Source organism: Corvus hawaiiensis, chromosome 13 (assembly GCF_020740725.1).
Source record: "Corvus hawaiiensis isolate bCorHaw1 chromosome 13, bCorHaw1.pri.cur, whole genome shotgun sequence".
Classification (NCBI taxonomy): Eukaryota; Metazoa; Chordata; class Aves; order Passeriformes; family Corvidae; genus Corvus; species Corvus hawaiiensis.
In genome coordinates, this window is record NC_063225.1 from 12469807 (window position 1) to 12485003 (window position 15197).

At 56.0% G+C, this 15197-nt stretch overlaps 1 protein-coding gene across 1 annotated transcript in view; it reads left to right on the forward strand.

Annotated features, from left to right (window-relative positions):
* ADAMTS7 (ADAM metallopeptidase with thrombospondin type 1 motif 7) overlaps window positions 1-13939 on the forward strand; it is a 34164-nt gene extending 20225 nt beyond the window's left edge. Inside the window, exons 19-24 of the mRNA XM_048317974.1 lie at window positions 1417-3156; window positions 3695-3847; window positions 4580-4753; window positions 5175-5321; window positions 5464-5623; window positions 12304-13939. Coding sequence (XP_048173931.1) covers window positions 1417-3156; window positions 3695-3847; window positions 4580-4753; window positions 5175-5321; window positions 5464-5623; window positions 12304-12476 — 2547 coding nt within the window. The 3' untranslated portion in view covers window positions 12477-13939. The remainder of the gene's footprint in view (window positions 1-1416; window positions 3157-3694; window positions 3848-4579; window positions 4754-5174; window positions 5322-5463; window positions 5624-12303) is intronic.
* The last annotated feature ends 1258 nt before the right edge of the window (window positions 13940-15197 follow it).

Genomic DNA, 15197 nt, shown 5'->3' on the forward strand with positions numbered 1-15197 from the left:
CTTGGAAGCCAGAACCGTGGTCCTTCTGTCAGCAGTACCAGCAGGGTGGGGCAGGTTTGTCCGTGCAGAGCCCAGGCAGGACACGTGCCCATCCAGCACCGGAGCACCCGGCACTGCCACGCCAGAGGGGCTCTCTGGAGCTTGGGTGGCAAACAAACTGTGTAAACACTGGGACTTAGTGCCTTAGAAGGACCCTGAAGCACTGTACATCCAGCTGTATGGACTTTCCAAAGAAGCTAAAGCAATCAGAAGGCTGGTTTATTGTTCATTAGTTCCCAAACAGGATGGCTGTGACCTGGCAGGAGCACATCCTGCCGTGCCAGCCAGCCCTGATGCCTCCTGCCCAAGGCTGAACCCTCCTGGAAAGCTTGGTGTGTTCCCACACAAGGCTCCTAGCAGCCCTCACTCCTTATCTGTGTCCCAAGGGCTTTCCTGATAACCCAGCCTTGGTAAATAACCTCCCTCCTTCCCCCCTGCAAGGGCTGTGATACCTGGAGTTATCTCCTGGATGGAGCTGGTGGCCTTTGCTGGGAAGTTTCAGCTTTGTGGGAGTTGACCTCTGTTTTCCCTGGTTTGGCAGTGCCATCCCAGGGGGAGGAGCAGCTCCTTGCAGCCCTCTCACAGGTGTTGGTGTGTGGTAGTGTTTGATTCCAGCTCCTGGAAATGCCTGGTGGTGGCCACGTGGTGTTGCCAGAGAATCCTGGAGCGGTCTGGGGTGGGACCTTAAAGCTCATCTCGTTCCACCCCCCTGCCATGGGCAGAGACACCTTTCACAAGGCCAGGTTGCTCCAAGCCCCAAATGCAGCAGAAAATGCTGCTGTTCTCCTTTCCAGCTTCTCAGATTCTTTTGTACTGATCCATGTCAAAGAGCCCATTATGGGGGGACAGGGTGTCCCCAACAAAGCTCCCTCCTGACCTTTGCTTTTTCCCTACTCGGACAACGCCCATGTTGTTATTCCCTGCTTCAAAGAATGCTCTTCTACAAGAAGAGATGCAATTCATGGCAATAGGTCACAAGAAAGACCTATTAGATCATCTTATCCCTGCCCTTCCCAAAGTCCATCTCCTGGGAAAACTGCTTCTGGCTGGAGTGCAGGTCAAGGATCACCCTGAGCAAAGTCCGCGCAGCACCAGCCCTGCTCTGTGATGGTCTGCAACGGGGGAAGCCCCAGAGGGCAATTTGGGCAGTTATGCTCTGCTTACCAGTGTGACCAGTACCCCACAAGTGGGACTGGCACAGGAGCTGTCCAGGGACCCAGGAGGGTGGTGGGAGCAGGCAGAGTGACATGGAGCCCCGTGCCCAAAGCACTGTGGCACAGGGGACAATGGAGCCCTCACAGAGGGAGCACCGGTGAGGGCATGGACACCGCTCCTGGCCTGGCCCTGCAGACCTGTCCCTCTCTCTTCCCTTCCCAGTGCTCCGTGACCTGTGGAAACGGGACCCAGAGACGCCCTGTCCACTGCAGCAACAGCACCGGGGCTGCGTGTGACCCTGCGGAGAGACCCAGCCCTGAAAGGGTTTGCTCCTTGCCACAGTGCCAGAAGAAATGGGATGGTGGCAATGCGGACTGGTCTGGCAGCGGCTCCTCCAGCAGGGAGATATTTAATGAAATCCATTACATCCCCAGCAACCACATTGCTAAATTTAACCCCTTAATCCCAAACATCCCGGAGTCCAATGATGTCAATGTCATCACCGAGGAGGACTTCTCAGCCAGGAAGGGAAATGTCTTTGTTGATGATTTTTACTACGATTATAACTTTATCAACTTCCATGAGGATCTGTCTTACTATCCCTTCACGGAGAAGGAGACCAAAGGTGAGGAGCCAAAGCCAGAGCTGAGCACTGATGACATGGAGGGGCCCCTGGAGCTGCCCACTGAGGCCCTGCTCACCACCGACCTGGAAGGAGAGAGCGAGGGCACCAGTGAGGAAAACACTTCAGCTCCTGTGGATGAGCAAGAGACAGAGCCTGGGGATTTAGCCACGAATGACCTCCTGAGTGTGGTCCCTGAGGATGTGGGATCAGTCACTCCCAGACACACCACCCCTGGCTTTTTGGGTGAGGAGGGGGAGGATACAGTGCTTGTGCCCCACTCTGAGCATCACCCACCCACCCAGAGCTCCGTGAGCCGCAACTCTGCAAAAAGCCACGGCCACCTGCCCTGGGATGAACCCCACCAAGCTGTGCCCACCAGGACCAGCCCTGGGCAGGATGCCCCAGTCCATGGCCTCGCTCCCTGGGATCCCCACCCAGCTGATCCAGTGCCCACGGGCTGGGGCAGTGCTGATGTGGATGTGTCCCATGGGCCGGGAGCGGTGGGCAGCGGCGGCGATGGCCTTGTGAGCACAGAGGGATATGGCATGGCTGGGTCTGCAGGGAGAAGCCACGAGGACTCCAGGGAAATGGGTCTGGCCATCACCAGAGACATTAATGGTGCAGCTCCCCAGCCCACGGGGCAGCACGGGTGGGCAGGAATGCCAGAGGGGATGTTGGACACGCAGGCAGGTGGGCAATCCCATGGGATGGAGAAAGTAGATCTCTCCTTGCCCACTCCACAGGCCCCGGGCTGGGAGGTGGCAGGGAGTGCTGGCAGCCCCCATCCTGCTGTGAGTCCCCCTCCTGTGGGTGCTGATGTGGCCCCCGTGGGGCAGGGAGGGCACCAGCTAGAGCTCCACAGCCCCACAGCCCCCTCCTCAACCCCCTCAGTGGCCACAACAGCCCCTCCAGTGTCCTTGTCCCCTGCCATGCCCGGGCCAGCCACCCAGCTCACCTCCAGTGGCCTCACCCAGCAGGATGCCCTGGCCCCAGCCATGCCCACAGCCCCAGCTCATGGCCCACCTGCCCACACAGCAGAGATCCCCCTGGAATGGGGGACAGAGGGGGTGTCCCAGCTGCCGGATCCAGCATTGCCCCACACCAAGCTGACCTCCCATGGGACCCCACTCAGCGTCACTGCACCAAAGGAACCCTCACCGTGGGCACCCCCAGGGACATCTGCCTCCAGTGACGGGGGACACGAGTTGTCCCAGCCCACCCCTTTGCCCCCCCCACTCTGGGAGAAGAGGCTGGAGGAGGAGGAGGCTCTGCTTCCACCATCGACCACCGCAGCAGCCACTGCCAAGCCCAGCTGGGAGGTCGGGAACTGGAGTGAGGTACGTGGTGAGCCCTGTTAAAAATATGACATGGCCAGTATGGATGTGAGACCTGTCCCTGTCCTGGCTGGCTCTGGGACATTGCTCTTGGCAGCAGTCAGTGGCTGGGGTCATTGGTGCTGGTTAAGAGACAACTGGTAACCAAAAGTGAAAGGCACCCCCAGGCCCAGGGTGCTGCCCCATTTTCCCCTGAGCTGTGGACAGCTGTGGCCATGGGAATCCTCCTGGGAGCAAACACTAAGGAGGGAGAGGAAGGATTAGAAAGAAACAACTGGAATGGGCTATGGAGGAGCATGTTCCTCCTCCTTCCCTGGGCTGAGAGCTGCCTGATGTGGGATTGCTTAGTGGGGAAAGGTCCTCTCCCCACATCATCCCACAGCCCCAGTTTACCCAGCACCCTCCCAGTGCCCATGGAAGAGGCAGGAGCTGAGTGCCCAGGGACCTTTCTGCTGGGTCAGCAGGCTCCCTCCTTGGCCAGACCCAGAGCTGGGGGGTCAGGGGCGTCGGGATGCAGAGCAGCAGGATCCCTGTGTTGCAGTGCTCGGCCACGTGTGGTGTGGGCGCGGTGTGGAGGCCCGTGCGCTGCAGCAGCGGCAGTGACAGTGGCTGTGCCGCGGCCGACAGGCCCGTCCCTGCCCGGAGGTGCTCCCTGAGACCCTGCTCAGCCTGGCGTGTGGGCAACTGGAGCAAGGTAAGGGAACCTGCCGGGAGGGAGTATCCCCAAAACGCACGGGACAAGGCGGGTGTGGGGTCACACCTGCTCCTGGGGAGGGCTCTTGCCCCATGGCTCACAGAGGCAGATGGTGGAGGTTTGCACTTGCCACAGAGTTTAAACTGCTCATCCCACAGTATTTTCATTCTTCCTGCTCTTGGGCTGGTAAAAAACGTCAGGAATTTGCAAAAGCTAAACAAAGTGATTTGAAAGGCCAGGTTGGGTGGAACTGGGCAGCCTGGTCTAGTGGGTGTCATCCCATGGTAGGGGCTTGGAACAAGATGGTCTTTAAGGTCCTTCCCAAACCATTCTGTGGTTCTATGATTTGTCAGTCTCTGGACAATGTTCTGGCCACTCTGCACTTCCAGGGGATGTTTGCAGTTGGGTTGGGTGAATTCGGTAGGTTTGGTGATGGGGAACAGCCCTCCTTGCTCTGGGTCATTGCTGTTCCTTGGGATCATCAATTCTTTAAGGCATAAAGACTGTGCTTGTCACAACTGGAAACCTCCTGGTTTCAGAGGGGTGATAGTGACAGATGAGCTGCACACTGCTCTAGCTTGGCATAGAGCAAGAGTGGAAAGGAGGTTGAGTGTCAACTCAACCCATCCCAATGCAGAGCTTGTCCCTGGGGTCACCTCCCATTCCCACAGGGATTCCCCCTGCACCGGCCCTCGCTGCCCTTCCCCAGCGTGGTGCTGTGTCCTTTCCCAGTGCTCCAGGAGATGCGGCAGGGGCACAAAGGTTCGGGATGTTCACTGCATTGACACCAGAGACCAGCGGCTGCTGCGGCCCTTCCACTGCCAGGCCGTGCTCTCCCAGCCCCCGGCACAGCTGCCGTGCCAGAGCGTGCCGTGTCTGGACTGGTACACGTCCTCCTGGAGAGAGGTAGGGGCTGGCCGGGGGCACAGCTCGTCCCATCCCCTGCCAGAGCACGGACACCTTCCGCTATCCCAGCCTGCTCCAAGTCCCGTCCAGCCTGGCCTTGGACACTGCCAGGGATCCAGGGGCAGCCACAGCTTCTCTGGGCACCCTGTGCCAGGGCCTCACCCCCTCACAGGAAACAATTCCTTCCCAGCATCCCATCTATGCCTGTCCTCTGGCAGCGGGAACCCATTCCCTGTATCCCGTCCCTTCATCCCTTGTCCCAGGTCCCTCTCCAGCTCTCCTGGAGCCCCTTTAGGCCCTGGAAGGGGCTCTGAGCTCTCCCTGGAGCCTTCTCCTCTCCAGGCGAAGACGCCCAGCTGTCTCCAGGGCAGAGGGGCTGCAGCGCTCAGCCCCTGACGGCGCTGCCCGCTGTGTCCCGCAGTGCTCGGAGCCGTGTGGCGGCGGGGAGCAGGCGCGGCTGGTGACGTGCCCGGAGCCGGGGCGCTGCGAGGAGACGCTGCGGCCCAACAGCACCCGGCCCTGCAACACCCAGCCCTGCACCACCTGGGTGGTGGGGTCCTGGGGGCAGGTGAGCGGGGGCTGCTCCCCTCCACGGGGAATTGCAGCGAACGGGGGGATCCCAGCCCTCCCGAGCGCTGCGGTGGCGCTGGGGGCTCTGCGGGACACGGGGAGGGGTCCCCCAGCCTGACCCCGGGGTGCCGCTCCCGCAGTGCTCGGCTCCCTGCGGAGGGGGCATCCAGCGGCGCCAGGTCAAGTGCATCGACACCAGGACGGGGGTGGCCGAGGAGGACAGCAGCCTGTGCGACCACGAGCCCTGGCCAGAGAGCACCCAGAAGTGCAACCCCCAGGACTGCGACAGCTCCGAGCCGGGTGAGCAGCAGTCAAAACCAGTCTGAAAAATGATGTGGGAAGTCTGTGGGGAGATAGAGCGAGTGTTTCATACATGGATTGTGTAAGGCTGACTTGGGTAATTGATAATTAAGTGGGAATGTTATAACCGTCTGTAAATGTCCGGAGCATCCGTCCCTCAAGGGGCCAAGCAGGGTTTTGCTGGCACGGATGTGAGCTGGGATGTGCTTGTTGGAGTCAGCAGTGTCACCCAGCACAGGGACACCCGAGGGACCCCTTGGGCTGTGGGGTGAAGGGACCCCATTCAGGGGCAAGGGGCATTCAGGAAAAGGAGGGCAGAGGGGAATAGCCAGTGATGGAGCTCTCAGGAACCTGTTTAGTGGTAAAGTCCCAAAACACAAGACTTGTGAAACAAGCTGGGCCCAGCATTAGAAAATGGAATAAAGGAAGAGTTCTCCAGCATCTTCAGGTGTGTCTGAGCAAGTGCCCCAGGGAGCCAGCCCCGTTTTAACCCATTTTTCATTTAACTGCCGTGCTGCAGCCACAGTGCTTGGCCACACCACGGGCACTCACTTGGCTTCTCCTGCCTCCTCCACTCACAGATACATCCCAAGCACCAGGCAGTTCCCTGGGAGACAGAAATCTGGGGGCTGCAAGGGTTAACAGCATTTACAGAAAAGCAATATCATAAGGGATTAGATGTCACTGATATCAGCATGTCAATCATTTATCAGCTTTATCTTTTTAATGTGTCTGTGCAAAAGAAAAGCTCTTTGGCTGCCGAGATAGTATTGTTGGACCTCCAGGAGGTTTGTTGGACACAGGGAGGGCTGAGAGATGGAGCAGGGTGGGCAGGGGGGCAGCAGTAGCTGGTGCCTGGAGTAGAGGCGCCGGATCCATGGCTGCATCCCTGCAGGTGCCCTCTGCAGCCTGGGACACCCATGTCACCCTTCCAGCTCTTTGTGTTTATCCCATGTCCAGGGTGTTCCTCCTAACACCTATTCCAGAGCGGGCAGGAACGTTAGCTTTGATTAACTGGGATTTGGGCACTGGCTCTGTTGGCCATCAGGATGTTTTTAGCCATTAATCTGCTCCTTTTTGGAGCATTTGCAGGGCCATGGAACACTCCGGTATTTAGGAAATGATGAGTCAGCCCTGCTCAAGAAACAGTGTGCGGTTCCGGCTGTTTTGGTCAGGGGAAAATTTCCATGCCAGGCTTGGTGATGAGAGCTGTGGAGCCAAGGCCAGACCAGAATAACCACTGAGATGTGTAGGAAGCACACAAATAACTGGTAAAATCCTGGATCAAAAATGACATAAATGCTCTGGCTGCAGCCCAGGGCAGGAAACGCCTCTTGGAAATACAAACGTTTCCAGCCAAAGCATGAAGGGGAACAAAACTTTCACATGGCAGGAAATCCCAAATGTGTAAATGCACAGTCAAAGGCTCCCAGAAAGACATAACTGTAACTCAGCCCTTTCCTGTGCTTTAAGGGATCTTTACTGCACAAGATGGATTCAGGCTGGAGCGATCCATGTTGCTGTGAGGAGCACAAGGAACCTCTCCCTCTTCTGGCATCAGGTGCTCTGGTACCAGCAGAGCCAGGGCTGGGTCTGTGAGTGGCAATGTCCTCACTGGATACAAAAGTGCCAATAACCCCAGAAGGGTTTAAATGTTCAAGCCATTATCAGATGGATTTTGAGCAGAGATGAAACAGATGAAGCACAAACAAACATCTCACAGCAATCGGCTACTCAATTAAAGGAGGTTGGGATTAATTAGAACCAGAGTCCTGAGCTGTTGCCAGGTTATAAATTAATTGAAGATTCCACCGAGGTTATTTTTGAATGTGGCTGCTGTTTTACAGCTGCAGCCAGCTGTGAGTGTGTCCTTAGATAGCTCCTGGGAGCTTCAGAGCCGTGGGCACCCCAGTGCCTCCATGTGATGCTCCAGAGGCTAGGGACATTTATCTGGGAATTGTTTATGGCGTCTTGGAAAGGAGCTGAGCCCCAGGTCCTGCATGAGGGCCTGGAAGAACCTGCTGCAGTTTATCCAGCAGATCAGAGAGGTTTAAACCAGAAAAGTGGGAATTGCTGTGTACAGGAGGAAGAAGCAGGGGATGAACGGAGCTGGTCACTTGGCTGGTCACTGCAGGGTGGGGGCTGTGCTGGACACGGCTTTTGGGCAGACCCTGGTGGTGGTGACACATCCCTGCTCAGGACAGAGCAGGGCAGCCGCAGGTGCTCGTTGTGGTCATGCCATGGAAGGAATCATTTCTCCAGATCCAATACCAGGGAGGTCTCTGAGTTCTCCAAATTTGCCCCAGGCAGGTGATGGGGCCAGTTCTTGGCTCCAACAGCAAACACGGCTGTTCCACAGGTGTCTCAGCTTGGAATTCCAGAGGGGTGAGGTAAAGACTTCACTGGCTCAAGGACAAGTGTGTATAAAGCGGTGCAGTTCCTCTGGGAGCGGGACAAAGCAGCGGGATGGAGCTCAGCCCCATGTCCCAGGAGCTCAGCCCCATGTCCCAGGAGCAGCCAGCACGGGGGATCGTGCTGGGGGGCTGTGGGAGCAGCAATGCCTGGGGGGGGGCCAAAGAATGAAGCCCCTGCTCACACTGGGTCAATCCCAGACACCCATTACTCTCCAACTGCTCCCGTTTGCCGGCTCATTATCCAGGGCTGGCTGGATCTCGAGTTGCCACAAGATTAATTGGCAATTAAATGTGGTGCTCCTGCTTGCTCTCAGTAAGGAAGTGAAATTGTTCATGGTTCTGCAAGTCACAGAGTTTGTCCACAAGGGATCCATGGGGGAAATAATTGCAGCAAATCCTAATTTTCTCTGTCATTTGAGCGTGTAAGTCCCTATCTGAGTGGTGAGGCCAGGAGGTGCTGCTGAGTGAGGCATGGAGAGCAATTAATTAACTGCTAATTAACAACAGGAGTCAGTGGGAAAGGGATGCTCTGGAAAGGACTCCCTCTTTTGATAAAATGTAGGAGAAAGATGTTGCCGGCAGCAGGACTGACACCTGAAAACTGGGGGGTTTGTGGTTTTCTCCCAGTTTTCCCAGCTGTGGCCGTGTCAGTGCCAGCCTGTGCAGGCCAAGCTGGCAGCTGGGGGTACATCCCATCCATCCCATCCATCCCATCATGCTGACCAGAGACCACAGGGAGGCACCTCGGCCCCAGAGCAGGACCCTGGGATAATTTACTTGTTAAATTCAGCCCTGGCTCTGAGAGCATCCCAAGGGCCAGAGGTCAGCAGCCTAATTCCCTGGATTTGCTAGCTCAGCTCTAAGCTCAACCAGCTCAACCTTTCCTTGTTTTTACAAAACGTGTTCCAGGAAGTTTATTTTTCCCAGGAATAAAAGTAAAAGCTTAGGTCTGGCTGGCAGAAGCTTAAATGAAATTTAAAGCAACTTCCACACCGACCTAAAAAAACAGCCCAAAAAAAAGTGGGGGTTTTCAGTCTCTAATGTGCTGACTTAGCCTGGATTTTTAAAGCCCTGCTTTAAGCTATTTCTTTAGCCTAAAATTTGGCATGGACTTATGGAACGTGTGTCCAAATGAAGTGTGAGGATTATATAAAAAAATTGTTACCAGAAAGAAATAGCAGTAAAAGGATTAAATGAAAATTGGGTGGGTTCTGTAGGTCCCCCTCTGAAGAGCTGACAAATTAAGTGCTTATTACACTTTCCCTTGCCGAAGACAAAATTCCAGGGAGGAATCATGAGCTCAGCCAAGAGTTTCAGACCTGAGCCTGACCCTGCACACATCCACCCTGAGACTGCATCAGGATCTGGGAAAGTGATGGGAACTCAACCCCTCAGCGACTCCCATTGACTTCACCGAGTTCAGGGAGCACTTGGAAAACGCTCTCAGGCACAGGGTGGGATTGTGGGGGTGTCCTGTGCAGGGCCAGGAGGTGGACTGAATGATCCCTGTGGGTCCCTTCCAATTCAGGTGTTTTATGATTCTATGAGGTCATTTTGCTTTGGACCCCTGGGGTCCTGCTGGGGTCTCCTGTAAGGTCAGCAGAGCCTCTAGCCAAGGGTGGTGGCTCTTCTCCCCCATCCCCAAGCCCATCCCAGCTGTTTTCCACAGTAATCCCATACCTTTGTGAATAAGGAGGTGTTCAGAGAGCAGTAACCCCTGGCAGGGTGGGCTCATTGCTGCCTGGGCATGGCGCAGGGACAGGAATTTCCTGACAGGCCCAGGGTGCTGACCCGCTGGAAGGGGATCAGGAAAGAGCTAAACCGTCACTCCAAGCCTGGAAAGCAGCCTCTCAGTGTGAGCCTCCAGCAGCCTGGCCTTCACAGCTCTTTCCAGGGAAGGCAGGAGGCAGCTTGGTTGTGATCCATAAATAACTTTCTAGGAAGCTGCGATAAACCCAGTGAGTGCTAAAAATACCGAGGGGCTGGGCAGGGTCTGCCCAGGCAGAGCATCCCCCACCAGTACCCAGGACATTCCCACCCATTCATGGGCATCCAGGCTGATTCCCACTCTCATGGAACACCCCTGAGGTGTTTTAGGAGCCCTGCTGAGCCATCCCTGTCCTGCAACAAACAGGAATACCTGTATTCCTGTGCTCCAACGTCCCGATGCAACAGGGCCCTGGGGGTTCAGGGGGTGCCTTGTGGAGCCACAGGGATGCCCCCAGGGAATATTATCCTGAGAGCCCAGTGGAGCATAGCACCAGCAAGTACTTCCCTTTTCCCAATGGCTCCAGTGCTCTCACAGCAGGTCTGGGATGTGCTGCACTCCTGGCCTGGCCCTCACTGGGCTGTGCGGAGATTTCTTATCTGCTCTGCTCACCCAGCAGGGAAAATCCCAGCACACAGGGGCTGGAGCGAGCCCCCAGCCTGGAGGGGTGCTGTGAAGCCGGGATCCCCTCAATTGCACTCTGTCAGCACTGTTGGATCCAGCAGTGCTGGTGATAAATGGCTTTTTTGGGACAGAGGGATGCTCTGGCCAGGCACAAAGAGCTGCAGCTCGGGAGGCAGAGAGGAAATACCTCAGCTGAAACAGAAAATAAATTTTAGAGCAGTGTAGTGACCTTCTCACTGCTGGGCTGGGGGAGGGGGCTGTGACTGAAATCCCAAACCAGGGGAGAAGTCTCTGCTCTGCATCTGCCGCGTCCTTCACATCGGCCGCGGGTCGGCTCATCCCGTGGGAATCGGGGCAGCAGCCGTTCCCTCGGCACAGCCTTTGTTCCCAGAGGGGACAGGCCGAGGGGCAATGGTCAGCGAGAGCTCCCCTGGCTCAGTCCTGGTGTTTCCCCTGCAGAGAAGTGTCCTGAGAAAGAGAAAAGCCCATTTACCTGCCCCATTTCTGCCCCTGCTCTGCATGGTCCTGGTGGACGGTGCCCAGGGAGAAGCAATGGGGGGGGTTGGCCCCAGAGTGCATCAACTCTGCCCTTTTCCAGAGAAAAGCTGTCATTTATTTTAATTCCTTGTACAGGAGGTAAAATTGGAATCACAGAATCACGGATTTTAAGCTTAGGCTCCTTTTTGAGTTGGTGTAATTTAAGCAAGTGTTATACCACTGGATGAGAAGCTGCAGGCTCAGGGAGTCGTGCCTTGCTCTGAGATAAATTAGAGAAGGAGGAAATCAGAAGTTCAAACAAACCAACTATGTATTCATAGAAACGGCGTGTATTTGGTGGTGGGTGTCTGCTGCTGGACTGAGCCCAGGCGGGGCCTGGTGGAGCCTGGTCTGGCTGGTTGTGGAGCTGGGGCTGCTGATCGTGCAGGGAGGGCTCTCCCCTCCTTGCCACATCCCAGCCTCTTCCCTGGGATGCATGTCCCACATCACCCATGGGATGATGTCTCACAGCAGCCCGTGGGATCCGTGGGGTGGCAGGTGTGAGGCAGTTTTAGGTGGGATGTCCCACCCACCCTCTCACTCCCTGGGCAGTGCTCGCTGTGAAACCCAAACCCCTGACCTGCTGCTCCTGGCCCTGGAGTGGGAGCTGGGATTTCCAGACGGTTTGAAGAGAGGAAACAGTTCCTGCAAACAGTTTGCTCAGCCTGGGGGTGACTCAGCTGGGGCGGCCAGGCTGTGGCCCGTGGGCAGCACGGTCGCTGCTGCAGCTGCCCGGGCACTCCCCCACAGCAGAGCCGGGGCTGCCACTGGAGCAGCCGTTCCCAAAACAAACTCCATCCTCAGAGCAGCTCCAGCGTTGTTCTGAGGTCTGCAGGACACCTGCAGGAAGCGAACCAGATGATGCAGGTTCTCAAAATAACCTAAACAATTCAAAGGAAGAGGAATGCTGGCCTTTCTGCCACTCTGCTGGCACTGGGGGGGGGGGGGCTGGGGACTGGCAGGAGGCGTCAGTACAGGGGGGTTTGTCTCCCTGCACCTCACCTCTGTTCCTGGGAGCATTGCTGCCCTGGGAAGATGTTTTGGAGCTGCCAGAAGCAGCACAGGTGTGGTTTCTGCTGGGAATGGGAAATGCCACGGCACGTCCCTGCACGGCAGTGCCCAGGTGCAGGAGGGCTCTGCGCTGGGGGAGCTCTGTCTGTGTCTCTCCAGCCAGTGCCAGCTTCCATAGAATCCTGGAATTGTTTGGGTTGGAAGGGACCTTAATGATCATCTCATTCCACCCCCTGCCATGTGCAGGGACATTTTCACATCAGACACCTGATGACCCTGGTGGCACTGGCACTGACACCCTCCTTGTCCTCCTCTCTGCCCTCCAGGTGTCCCCTGCGAGCGTGACCGCCTGACCTTCGCCTTCTGCCAGACGCTGCGGCTGCTGGGCAGGTGCCACCTGCCCACCGTCCACGTCCAGTGCTGCCGGAGCTGCCGCCAGCACGGGCTGCTGGCAGGGCCCGGCCGGGACCGCGGCGACGAGCGGCTCTCCCGGAGGTGACAGGACCGTCCCGAGGGCGCCGGGATCCGCGGTGGCTCCCTGTGGCTGCTGAGCCACGGCCAGGACTGGTGGCTCTGCCACTGCCCAGGGAGGCCCCGGGCTCTCTAATTCGTGCTACTCTCTAATGGTGCTCAAACCATCAGTAGGGCTGGTGGGGCTGGGGGTGCAGATCCCGCTGCTCCTGACAGAGATTCCATGACCTGTCGGGGTCACGCTGCCCTGGGGGACCAGCAGGGAGGCTTTTTGGGGAAGGGGAGCTGAAAACAGCAATAATTTGGGGAAGACCTCTCAGAAATGCTTATGGTGCTATCATTTGACATTTGCAGCCTCTCGAAGGTGTTGGCTGGCCAGCACAAACCTTGACTTTTATTATTATTTTTATATATCTGAAGTGAGCATCCAGCATTTTGCTGGCTCTGCCGACCCTTTGGGGTAGGGATTTTTTTCCTTTAAGGGACTTGAAGCTGGCAACCCATTCCTGTAATTTTCATTAAAATGTTTATGCACTGAAGCTAAATAGATTTAATTTAAGAAGTGGAGACAGGGCAGAGGACTAAAGTTTCAGCTTCAGTTGGGGGTGTGCAGGGCTCTGTACCCCATCTCCCCACTGCTGGCTTTCTCTGCCAAACCCATTGCTGTGTCCCTCTGGAGCAGAGGGCATCATCAGGGACACCAAGGTTTGGAGTCCACCAGCTCATTCCCTTGCATGTATGTGGGCAGGAGAGGGAAGCTGCCCTGGCAGTGGGTGACACATCCCCTCCTTCGTGGGCAGCCAATGCTCAGTCCCTGGATTTCTGTATGTGTAGCAGTTTAATGCTCAGTTAAGGTGTTTTTCTGTGGCCTTACAGGCTAAACCCTTTTTTTCCTGCTTATCTAGATTCTCCTCTGTTAAGGTTAGCTGATTTTTAACTAGAATATCCAATTTACTCTGAGGCACAGCCCCTACCGCCTGCTCTCGGAGCGGTGTGGGAATGAATCCCTCCCTGTCTTGGGGAGGGTTTGCTGGCAGGTTGGTCTCTGAAGGTGGGCAGGAGCATTTAGGTAGGAATTCCTTTCCCTATTACTCTTCAGGCTGTGGAGGATGCCCAAAAACTGGGGGACCTTTAGGGGCAACACTCCCTGCACTGGGCAGAGTCAGGCTGGAGCCCGTCCCAGGCTGCACAGCTCCAGATGCATCTCCCTGGGCTGTCAGGAGCAACACTCAGTCCAAACAGGGAAATTCCTGTGTGCGATTTGTATGTAAAACACAAGCCGTGACTTCACCATTTGTGCTTTATTCTGTTCCAAGGTGATGTAAATTTTTTATGTTCCAAGAGCCTGTGTTCAGTCCTGGTTTCTTTGTCCCCAGCACCATCTGTCCCCCACCCTGTCACCCTCCCAGGATTGCAGAGGGACAACCCTTGTGTTGGGGTCTGATGGCCACAGCTCATGAGTGTGTTAAATTAAACAGTTACTGAAGGAAACAGGTGGGTTTCACATTTTCTCTTCCCCTTGGGGAATTCTGAGGGAGTTTTCAGTTAATTTGAGGTGGTTCAGGCACTGGCAGCAGGAAGGAACGATCAGTTTGCATCTGAAAATTATTCACAGCTCGTGTTTGCAACTGGAATGTGTTGATTAAAACTTATGAGCTGGGTTGATGGGGTAAATCAGTTCTGCAGATCTGTGTTACAGGATCTGGTGAGCCCCTCCTGCAGTGCCTTTCCATGTGCAGGGTCCCATCTGTGGCTGGTTGAGGCATGGGATAATCCCTCCTGTGGGACACCAGGCCATGGCCAGAGCCCAGTGCCCACCTATGCCTCATGTCCCTGGGGTCCCTAGCAGGACCTTTGTGTCTCTTTGGCACAGGGAAATGCAGCAGCCAGGAAGAACCTTTTCCTTTCAACCAGAAACCTCTCAATTTCAACCCCAAACCTTCCTGTTTCAGCCCCAAATTGGTGTCCCCAGAAGGGCCAGCCCCACCAGGCACTGGGGTTTGCAGAGTGTGGTGGCCCCAGCCCTGCTGTGACCTTCAGCTGTCACAACAGAGCCCTGGGCCGGGGTGTCCCTCTGGGAAGGGCTGAGCCAAGCCCATTCCCAAGCACCTGGGCCAGGAGCTGCAGGATTTACTGCAAACCCAAACCACAGCAGCCCCCGAGCCCAGCAGTGCCTGAGGGGTGTGTGGACACTGGGGCTGGAGAAGGTTGGATCACAGTGTGGGAATTTCTGTATGAAGGGCAATTCATCTGATTTTTAGCCACACAACAAGCCAGGCCTCCCACCAGCACAGAAACTGCATTATCAGTGACAGGAGCACACATCTGGCTAAAGTATCTGCAATATTTTCTTGCAGTGAGACACCTCCAGTGAGTGTCTCTGGAAGGAGGCTCTTCACAAGGGCCTGGAGAGGGGGAATGGTTTCCCACTGACAGAGGGCAGGGTTGGATGAGATATAGAAATGCCTTTTTTCTTCTTCTAAAGATGCTTTTATTGTCTCAACACAAGCAGGATGTTAGTCAGACAGAGCTGCTGCAGTGGGGCAAAAGGGAAGGAGGAAAGGGCTCATGGATCAAAAGATGTTTGAAATAGGATCATGGAATGGTTTGGGTGGGAAGGGAGCTTGAAGCCCACCCAGTTCCTCCCCATGGCAGGGGGTGGAACTGGATGGGCTTTAAGCTCCCTTCCCACCCAAACCATTCCGTGATTCCATGATCTCCTGGAAGACTCTCTGAGAGAGTCTTAGGC